The sequence below is a fragment of the Coloeus monedula genome, assembly GCF_965178545.1.
Source record: "Coloeus monedula genome assembly, chromosome: 16".
Classification (NCBI taxonomy): Eukaryota; Metazoa; Chordata; class Aves; order Passeriformes; family Corvidae; genus Coloeus; species Coloeus monedula.
The window spans coordinates 1,445,390-1,456,512 of record NC_138796.1 but is presented as its reverse complement, the minus strand read 5'-3'; the positions used below and the strand labels follow the sequence as shown (position 1 = coordinate 1,456,512).

The window sequence follows — 11,123 nt, the reverse complement described above, 5'->3', positions numbered from 1 at the left end:
GGCGTTGGGATGCCCCGGCTGCCCTCCCTCGCAGCTGAGAGGCTGTCACCGACGCACCGCAGGGCCTGAGACCCCTCTCACCGCCCAGGGCAGTGCCGGCGCCAGCCACCCGCTCCCGGGGCAGGCGTGAGTGCGGAGCAGCGGGGACCCCCGGGCAGGGATCCCGTCCGGCGGCCCCGAGGGCGGAGCTGCCGCCCCCGCGCCCCGTGCCCGCCCTCCCGGCGTGCCCCGCGGAGGGGCGGGCGGCTCATGTCCGCCATCCCGGCGTGCTGCGCGCCCGGGCAGCAGCCGGAGCAGCCGCGGCCGCCGCGTCCCCTCCCTGCGCTGTGAGACAGCAGCACCGCCTGCGGAGCGCGAGTGAGGAGCCGCCGCCCGCGCCTCTTCCCCCGCGTCCTCCTGCTCCTCCGCTGCTCCTCCGCCCTGTCCCGCGCCGCTGCCCGGCCGGCCATGCCGTCTCGGGCAAGGTAATGAGCCGCAGAGCCCCGGGGTCTCGGCTGAGCGGCACCGGCAGCAGGCAGCACTACCACCCGCGGGGCTGGAATGACTGGCAACCCAGGTGGGCAGGGCTGGGGCCGGGGGCGCGGGGTCGGGGCTGCGAGAGCGGGGCTGGGCGGCTCGGCCGGGCCCCACCGCCGGGCCTGGGGGAGCGGGGCGGCGGCGGAGCCACTTCCTGGCGGCCGGGCCTAGCGCGGGAGGGCGGGCGGGCCCAGCGGCGGGACGGGGCCGCGGCTGCCGGCGGCGGGAGGCGGGACGGGGACGGGTCTGCCAGCGCTCGGCGGGGTGGGAGCGCGCCGTCCTCCCCCGGAGCCCCCGCTCCGTGGCCTGTAACGTGTGCGGCCGGTGGCCGGTGTGTGGCTGCGGGCAGCGCGTCCCTCCCTGGCGGCCGTAGGGTGGGCCGGGGGCTGCGGTGGCGGGGGAGCGGGGGTGGGCTCGGGTCCCGTATTTTCAGCCTGTTTTTGGGCTGGAACGCAGCCAGGAAAGCACTGAGGCTGCAGGAGTACTCGTAGTCTTTTGGCTACTTTTTTTTTTGAGGGTTGGCAACGTACTACATGGGTTTATTTTGTTTTGTTTTTTAATCTGGGGAGAATAGTTGATCTGTATAAGCTCTCGCCCCAGCCTACTTAAAATGTGTTGTAAGGCTTTAGGTGTGTTTACACCTGGCACTTTTAAGTAAAATTCAAAGCCTGTTTGCTTCTTTAGTTAGATATAGAGTGTATTTCAGGGCTTAATTATTTCTAATGTATGTCGTGCCAATGTATTTGCTCTACTGCTCAGCCTTGCTGTTTTAAGAGTCAAAATTGTAATGTAGAAATACTGAGTAAATTTGGTGTTTCTTATTTTTTTTAAACATGTGGATTTGAGGGTTTTTTTAGTGTTTTTGGAAGTTTAACACAACATGGGATTCTACTTACAGAGTTTCCAGTAGAGAACAGAGTGGCATGTGACAGATGATGGTTCTAGTCTCATGCAGTTTGGACTAGAAAAATTGGGTGGATGTGAAGGTAGATCCTAAGAAACACAAATGTCTCTTCAGCATTTACTGTGAAAGAAGTTTTCCTTTTGCTTGAACAGCTAGCAACACAGCCTCTAGGGCCAGTGCTAGAGGCTGTTCAATTCTTAATGGTGTGTGGGGCATGGTTATTTAAATTCTAATTTCTTCTGCAGTTGAAATACTTGGTCAATTTACTATCTTTTCCTCACTTAAGAGCTTATGAACCTCATTGGTGACATTTTCTTAGAGCATCTAGATTTCTTTGGGAGAGCATTAAGAAGACTGGTCTCTTACTCCTTACTGACTACTTCGCTTCAGATTTCTGGCCTGCAGTCTGTAGTTCTGGGCCTCAACTCTTGACCTTTTCACCTGGAAGAAATTGGATTTGTCTTTGCAGTGAATGATTTCTATAAATGCATTCTGGTTGAATATATGAATTTTTCCTTAGTTCTGTACAGTATAAATATATCTTATGAGGGTTAGGAAGCTGATTTTATCCCATGTAGTATTGCCTGCAATAGTCTCTGTAGTGTTAGGGGTGACAGTAAGAGTGTAGCTGCAGAAATGCTTTCCCTGGTGATGAGGCTGGTTTAAGAAGTTACCTCCACATGTGTTCCCTGTGCTGTAGTCTGGTGCCTCCTTAGCTCTCAAGTGCAGCTGCTGTAATCTGGGCTGCTAAAATAATTATCCATAAAGCCCCAGAAGAACCAAAGCTCTGAGAGCATCAGAGAAAGTGTGGCAGCCTAACGGAGCCTCAGCATGCACAGGGACTTGTTCTGTTTCCATCACACTGTGTGATCAAGAGCTTCTGCTAAAAGATAGCCAACACCTCTACACCTATTCTGTCACTTTTCAGAATTTAACTTTATCCTTTCCTTTAAATATTACTTTTTTTAATGACTGGGGGGGGGGATACCAGGAATCAGAAGTGTTCACACAGTCCCAAACACAGCACATTTTCATCTATGTGCAATACTCAATTTTTTTACATCTCAAAAAGATTGGTGATGCGAAACCTGAGTCTACACAACAAATTTAAGGACAGTGCAGAGATGAAATCAGTCTTCGTTGATTTGGTGTTAACTAATTTTTAAAAGTGATTCACATGCATGGTTGAAAGATCTGTTATGTAAAACTGACAGTCTGTGTTTCTTTCATAATTTGAAATATGATCTTGGACAAACCCCACAACACAAACATACCCACGTATTCTTTCCTTTCCTTTTCTGCTGACTGTTTGTTTCATTTACTTCAGGTGATATTGCTGGTAAATGCTGTCTTGCAGGGCGTGGAAGAGGTGAAGGACGTGACCAAAGTAGTGAAAGCTGTAGTAATTGTAGTTGTTTCAAGTTCCTAAAGGCAAAAAAAGGAACTGCTCATACATGGGTGTATCATCAGATGGATTGTGTTTTTAAATGCACATTTTTGTGTGTGTAAAAATGACTAGATTCATTTGCATTAGTAGGTCCAGATTCCTCTCAGTTTTTAGTAATGCTAATCAGCATTGGGGCCTGTGGTAAAAACGGTGTGAAACTGAAAGTTGGAGCACAGATTGTTTTGTTTTTTTTTTTTTTTTAGGGAAAAGTAGTTTTTAATTGAAATTAGAAATTTTTTGTGTGTGTGTGAATGCAGTCATACATCAGGTGCACGTGGACTGGTTTTCCAACAATGTATGTACAGATAGAGCTGTCTGTGTGTTACAGAGGAAGTAGTTGTCCTGATGTATAGGGGCGTATTAGTTTGTGCTCTGCTGTGTACCAGACTCAATAGCAACACAAAAACTTTGTAGATAGATGTTGGATGTGTGTGACAGAGAACAGTGAAGGGTTTTTTGAGAAGGCTTGATAAGATCTTGTTCCCCCTCCTAACCTTTGCATCTGTCTAAACCTTTGCTTCTTTCTTTTCTTTTCTTGTTGTTTAACAGATCTCACTGCATTTTCCCTGTTGCAGCTTTTGGGGCAAAAAATAAAATCATTTCAGTGTGCAGGCCTTGTGTGTGAGCAGAGTTAATTTGTTAGAGTCCTAAGGGCTAATTGTGTACTGAAACAAGCAGTACTGCCCTTTGGGAGGAAATGCAGGAGTGTGAGTGCAGGGTAGCAGGTTAGCAAGTGCAGGGTGCACCATGACATTCTTAGGTGAAAGCGTGAAAAGGAAGATAAGATTTTAATTAACAGGGCCTCTCTGTCTCTCCTACCGTAAATGTAGGTTAGCAGGGGAGGATGTGAAAAAGTGTAAAACAAGATCTTTCACATCTGAGCAAATTTCCAGAAGTGTCCTATTAGGTTTTAGAACTGAAATCATGAAAATGGTGTGTGTGCTTCTACAATGTAAATCAGTGTTACGAGTTCCTAATTTCTGTTAGCATGGTGCTTGCCAAACCAAGTTACTGCCTGGTCCTCGTGGGTCTAGACTTGATGAGAAAAGACAGTAAAATATGGTCTCCTTCCGGGTAGCTTGCAGCCTAAGCAGGAGAGCATACTGGCTGGAAGTTTGTAACTGAGGACAAGTATCCTGTCTTTAATTACAGACAGGTTCGGAGATATTGGCAGGGAGAAAAGAATCCCATAGACCAAATGGCCCAGGAAAGTGCTGTTCAGAACAGTGTTTTCACGTGGCTGTGAAGGGCAGAGGCATGTCTTTTACAAAAAGCAAGCACTCACAGTGGAAATTGTCTGATCGTAATTCTGGGTCCACGCAGTGAGTGACAAACAGGTGATAGTAGTGGCTGCTGTGTAGGAGGAAAGTTGAGCCAGAGACTCTGTTTCTTCTGTGCTTGCATGTACAACAAGGTACCTGTAAAACGTTTGTTAGAAATAGGCTGAAACCTTAGTTTGCACAGGTGAGGGATCAGAAAGTTGGGAACACAGAGGTGTTTGAGGATGTTGCTGTGATTATCTAAGAATGGGTGTAGAGTCATGTAGAATGAAAGGGGGTAAGACTCGGTCTCTTCAGGGGTAGTTGAGAGAGGAGAGAGCAAAGACTGAGATAGGGAGGGAGAGAGAAAGGTAGTGATGTTGAAGGCAGCTTGAAGAATGAGATGCAGGATCAGTTGTGAGGTGCCATTGTGAAAACATCAATGGAAACCTTGAGAAGAGATTCAATGGAGATTCAGCATGTGGGAGATGCTGAACAGGAATGGGTTCAGTTCTGGACTTGCAGCCATAATTCCTTTCACATCTGTGTTAAATATGCTGATACAGTTGGGAAGGTGTGAGATCAAAGAGGTTTTCTGGTTTTTGGTAAAATGGAGGAGCTGAAATTTGTAATGTAAAAACCTTTGTTTTTAATGTGAAGACAGGAGAATGAGATGTGAGAAAGATGAAAGAAGATGAAAGTATGTCAGTGGGAAGGAGAAGAAACTTGGAGTGCAGATAGTTTTCCATGCAAGAACAGCCATACTAAATCAGACCAAGGATTTAACTAGCATAATATCCTGTACCCCAAAATGTCTATTGGAATATACCTATGGAAAAGGAAGAGGATGTGTATATGGGGCACCTTTCCCTGACATTCCTCTGATGCCCATTGTGTAACAGAATGAAGTTGGTGAGCTACTGTCTAAGAAGGGAGTGATGCAGAATCAAGAGGTGATTTGAAATGCGACTGTGATGGCAGGTTGATGTCCAGCAGTGGAAATTGCAGAATTGCAGTAGGAAAATGGTTAATTAGTTATTTCATGAGTAGAAAATATGGCCAGTTGTATCCTCTCAACACAGGAGTAGAAGCAGAAGTAGGCTTTGGGGTGGGCTCAGCCAGGCTCTGGCTTGGCAGGGTGGACCAAAGTGATGAAAAGTCCATGGCAAAAGGAGGCTCTGCATGCCAGTGGCAGAGCAGTCAGAAACTTTGTGGGAAGCTGTTGAGTGGATACAGTGACTCTTCTAAGTTTTAAATATTTTACTGATAAAGAATTTAAGTAATGAAGTATTTATCTGCATTACAGCAAATAAACTTGTCAAATAGAGCAAATAAGCAAGTAAAATCAACTGACTTGAACAATAATAGAGTTCACACAGTAGAGTTGTCTCAGACGAAATCTTTCACGTAGGTCCCCTACTTGGAAATAAAATCAAATAGAACAATTAAGTCATTTTTGTCTCCAAATAATGTCCATATGTCAGGGTTGTTCTGAAAAAGCTACACATAACAGTGTATACCAGATTGTAGCAAGTTTCTTGGATAAAAATTCTTAAGGTTTCTGTATAACTGTAGGAACAATATATTTTTGATTGATCTGTTTTCCTTTTTTTCCTTGGTGAAGATTTTCTTTTTTCAACTAGTTGCTCTCAGCCATGCTCTCTTCAGTGAGACAAATTGGCAAGTCAAATCATACTGCTACTTTTGATGGAACGAGATAATAGACTTATTTTTGAAAAGTCTTAAGTTTCCTTTTCTGTGCCAATGGAAAAAAAATAAGCAGCTTTTTTGCAGAGGGAGGGCACACTAGTGGCCATTTCTACTTATTTAGGTGGGTGAACTATTTTCTTTTTCTGATGGACAAAGGCAGGTTTAAAATCACCCTGCAGAAAACTGAATGCAGTCTCTTCTGTTTAAATGATATTGCTAAAATAGTGTCTGCAGCCAGCTGGTGGTGATGGGTGATCTTCCACCAGAACCAGACACAGATGAAAACACTCACGTGAGCTCTTGAAGTACTTTGCTTAGTCTCCATCAGTGAACTTTTCAGGTGGAAGTAAAACAGTATAGTCTCTCATGAAGTGCCAGATAAGCTTTGGAAGCTACAGTATAAGGTAATCACAGTCATGTTCATCCTTGCGATTTTCCATTTCAACTTTGTTTAATATAACATTTGTATTTTTATTTTTGCTTATCTGTTGCTAACAGTGTACACTGAGACTCTATTAATATATGATGTTTGTTAGGTCTGTGGCAATGTCAGTGTATGTAACTTAGATTTGTTGTTACATAGGATAATGCTGAGGTCTGTTGTGTAACTTGCATCTGCTTGGTGCAGTGCAATTTAAGTGGAAATACCCATATGTGAGCAGGAACAGTGCCCTCCTGAAATGCAGGCGTGAGCTGAGGTAGCCAGCAGTACTGTTCTGCCCATTGCCTGGTGGAATGGCTGGAGTGAGGTGGGAAAAGTAACTACTTTGGCAAGTATCTGAACACGGAGTGCCTGCCTTTGAGACCTGAGGGGCTGTCTTTCAAAATCATAACCGCATTCCCGACATGAAAAATGGCATCTTTCAGAAATGGATTTGGAAATTCATTGTCTCTGCCTGTGCATGCAGTGTGCACAGCAGTGCCCTGTGTCACCCTGGTGTCTGGGTTCCTGGGTCAGGGAGCACAGGGGCAGGTGACAGGTACTGGGGTCACAGCCTCAGGAGGAGCTTGAGGAGCCCATGCCACAAGTTCCCAGGGCAGTGTTGCAGGAGCCTACAATACAGCTCTGGAGTTCCCTTCTCACCTGAGAGGTGCTGTGTGTCACTGGGCAGCTGGGAATGCACAGGTCCATCAGGTCCTGGGCTCTTCCTCTGCTGTGAATCTCCTTGCAAGCTCCTTCCTGTTTGAAATGCTCTTTCCAAGCAATAAGGATCATAGCAGTCAGTTGGGTCACAGAATATCAGCATCTTTCTGGGATGTTTTTTTTCTCTGCCTCATAAAGATAGCCAGGAGTTTCTATCCTATCTAAGCTACATGTTTATTATAGCGGGAACAATGTTTTCAGTGGACATCATTGTCTCCTAAATTGATATACAGGAGAACAATTACGTATTTTTTACTAAAATTGGACTCACCTTTTATTTGGCGATAAAGTGTAGCCCTTCAGTTGATTGGGATGTGCAGAGCAGTGTTAAAAATTGTACATTTAATCAGCTTTTCTTCAGACGTAGGAATTTCAGCCTTAATGGTTGACAGTTGGAAATGATTCAGTTTACAGTGCATTGCCATAAAAAAAGCAATGCCCTTTGGGAAGGTAAACGTAAGAAGCCATCAGTACTTAAATTTGCCAACTGAAAATTTGTCAGCCTGTTTCATTGAAAGGCTAAAGTAACTGCTCAAAGTGAACTGGGAGGTTTTAGGGCAGAGAGAAGATCTGGGGTCTCTGTATCTGTCTGGAAATTTGCACATGGTTTGGGCACATTTAAATTTCATATTGTGTGAAGATACAGTGCAGAACTTCTTGTTCAGCATAGCTTAGGTGAATGATGATGGCCCAATTGTATAAAGACTTTTACAATCCTAGTTAACTGTCATTAATAAGACTTTTACTAAGGCTTTGCCTCTAGAGTAGCATAGCCTATTTTATAAATAGTCCAGGCAAGTGCCCAACAAAGCAGTAGATGTGGTGGCACAGTGAGTACTGAATGAGGAAAAGTGTCTTACTGTGTATGTCTAAAAATGAACTTGCTTACAGTGCAAAAGGGAATAATACCTGCCAAGCAAATCTGATATCAACTTGCACTGTGAGAACAGGGCAAAAGTACAATTTTCTTCTTGTTCCAAATTGATAATATAATGTCTTTTTAACATTCTCAGGAGAACAAAATGCATGTCTTTTAATTCCAGTTGGTTTTGCAAGTATCAGTGCTCATGGTATTCCTCTTCCAGTTGTACTGAGGCCAAGCTGTGTTGGACAGTAGCAAGCCTTTAGAACTGCTTAAGTAACAACTGCTTATCAAAAAGTTTACCTGTGTTTTTCCCTTTTGGCCTTGAGATGTATCTGACTCCCTTTTCCCTGAATTTGTCTACCATTTCTAATCGCAGTGTTCTCTTGAAAAGGAAGAATGAAAGACTTTTTCTCAAGAACATGTGGTGTTTATCCTTACACAAATTGTAGTTAATTTACAGGAATGATCTGTCCTGCTTTTTTGTTAAAGAATCAAATGAGCTACCCAAAGCTTTAAGTAAAAATAGTTGATCTTTAGAGTTTGCTTAGGGAAAGCTTGCTGTAAATAATGTGAATAGTCTAATTCCAAATACACTTGAGCAAAATTCTGCTGATTCTCCCTTTGGATATTTTTGGATATTTGGGTATTGCTTTGTTTTAATATCAACCCCCCATCATTGCTTGTAAGAATGCATTTAAAGTGATTGGTTGAGTTTACATTCTGAAGTCCTGTGTTTTAAAAAATTGTACCACTTAGTATGTCCAGGGAGAAGAGCTGGTTTCATACTTTTAATCTTTTTCCTTAAGATTTTATTCTGGGCTATATCAGTTTTCTGATATGAGAGTGGTTTAAACCTAATGCAGATTTTTTTTTTTTTTAACTTGTGTTTTATATGCAGACATTTATTCTAAAGGATCACAGCTCTTAATTTACCTTCAGTTTTTTCATGGTCAAACCTGTTTCCTTGCTTTGCAGTTTTTATTTTGTAAAAACGTAATATGTGATTTTTGTGCTGATGATCAGTTACATGCTTCCATCTAAGAGGGTTTATGTTGCTCAGTAAGACCTGTGGCATATTATGTAAATGTGGATTAGTGATGACTTTCACAAATGGCAGGCACTGTATCATACAGCTGTGGTGCATACCTAGACCTAGTTGTATTTTATTTGTTACCCTGGGAAATAATTTTTTCCTGGTATAGACATCCAACTGAAAAGAGGCTTGAGAGCATCCTAAGAAAAGGTGCTGGCATATCAGAATGCGTTTCCTTTGCACGTTGCTCTGGTAATTAGTCAGTTCCAATCCCAGTGTGAATTTAAGGTCACTTTTTAAGCAGCAGGTTAGACATACAACTTTTTTGACACAGGGAAATACATTTGGGATTGTCATTTAAATATGTTGTATTTGTAAGTGAATGTGAATCCCACTCCTGTTATATCCCTACATAAAAAAAAATATTTTTCTCTTTGTAGAACTGACAGTGCATCAGCTGACCAGGACAATTTAAAATACTCTTCATCCAGAGATCGGGGCAGTTCTGCCTCCTATGGATTACAACCCTCAAATTCAGCTGTGGTGTCTCGGCAAAGACACGATGATATCAGAGTCCACACTGACATACAGAATGAAGAAAAAGGTACACAGATTGCTGTTTCATGTATGAATTGTGAGGGGACATTCAGGGAAAGGCAGTAAACTGCAAATGGTGGAGAAATTTTTGTTGTGGTTTTTCTCTTCTTTCCCCCAAAACAAGGCAGCGAACTGTCTCATTGCCACAGTATCACTGTTTTGGGAGATTTGTCAGGGCGCAGAGAAATGTTGTGGTTGATGTGAATACTGAGAAAAATATGCAGTTGCATTAGGAGAAGAATGCAAGAGAAGACTTGGTGGGTTAACAGAATAAGCACGCTTTTCTGAAGAACGACATTCTGGATGTGTCTGGTCTTCAGGCTGCAGTTTCTTCCAGAATAGTCTCCAGTACTTCTGGTATTGGATGAAACAGGCTACTATGCTGATCTATTGCCTATTGTAGCTTTACTGCACCAAACTGGAATCTTTGTTTAGTAATCAGATCCATATTTGTATCATTAATGACAGTTTCTACTTTCATGTACCTCAGTCTTACTTCATATAAATCATGTGATGTGTGTTTCATACATTTTTACTGGTTTTGGTTTTTTTTAATTTTTAGGATGGAAATACTATCTCTAGAAAATAGCTAAACATTCAGAATCATGTCTTTTTTGTATTTGACAAAGAAATCTATATTCTGACTTCTTTCTTTCTTTAATTGCCAAATACAGATGTCAAACACAAGGATTTCTTACTTGCGGAGTCACTTTTTAGACTCTGTAAATCTTCAGGCAGGCCAGACTCAAAAAAAAATCACACAGGAATAGTAGTGTGGGAGTTTTTGTTCAGGAACCTAAAAAGTATTTGAACTCCCCCTACTTCTCTGCCCTGTAACTGACTGTAAATAATTGCTGTATCTTGGGGGAAGTTACAGCTGCGTGCAAATTAATTTTCTTATAAGTAGAAGGTAGTGTTAGTAGGTGGCAGAAGCATGAAGCGTGTTTATCTGCATAGTCTGAGAACCTTAAGATTTGTTTAACTTCAGTAGAGAAACTGCTTAGGAAGTTGAGTGTATTTGTATGCCAACATGGAATGTGTACTGTGTTTAACACAGACTGGCACAGTAGGTTGTTCTTAAAACTTGAAGCATGCTAGTATTTAATATACTGGCAGCCTAGTGAAATAGTAAGTTTTGGACAAATTCAGAAAGGTAGTTTGTGAAGTCGCTTCCATTTGAGAAGAAAAATGTACCTGGCTCTCCCTCCAGTACTGTATCTTGCAGGGCATGTCTCTGCTAGCTCAGCACTTGGTGCTACTTTGTTCAGGTGTGACTTGAAAAGAGGTGATTAGTATATTCTGACTATAAAACCAAGTTCCAGGTATCTCTAGTTCATTTTTATTACTGGAGAAATTTGTAAGCTTACGGATGCAGAATAGTTTCTTTGTTTACTAAGATTTTTCAATTCATCTGTTGGAGTCTGCCAGCAGGGAATTTTCATTTGAGGTTTTCTGTCCTGGCTCCCATACACCCCCTACTCACCTCCCCCCAGTTTCTGGTGCTGATAATAAAAATTACTTCCAAATTGATAATTTCTGGAAGTTTTTCAGGTTTGAAAACCTCCAAGGATGTGACTCTTATGTTCAGGTTCAAATGCACTAATTGCTATTAGAAGTTGCTTCCTTCATAGGATAATGTTGGTTTGTT

The 11,123-nt window shown here is 42.8% G+C and overlaps 1 protein-coding gene across 1 annotated transcript in view; it reads left to right on the top strand.

Annotated features, from left to right (window-relative positions):
- The first annotated feature begins 267 nt into the window (after positions 1-267).
- Positions 268-11,123, top strand: part of SMG1 (SMG1 nonsense mediated mRNA decay associated PI3K related kinase) — a 59,383-nt gene continuing 48,527 nt past the window's right edge. The window contains exons 1-2 of the mRNA XM_082291931.1: positions 268-556; positions 9,319-9,482. Of these exons, the coding sequence (XP_082148057.1) occupies positions 468-556; positions 9,319-9,482 (253 nt within the window). The 5' untranslated portion in view covers positions 268-467. The remainder of the gene's footprint in view (positions 557-9,318; positions 9,483-11,123) is intronic.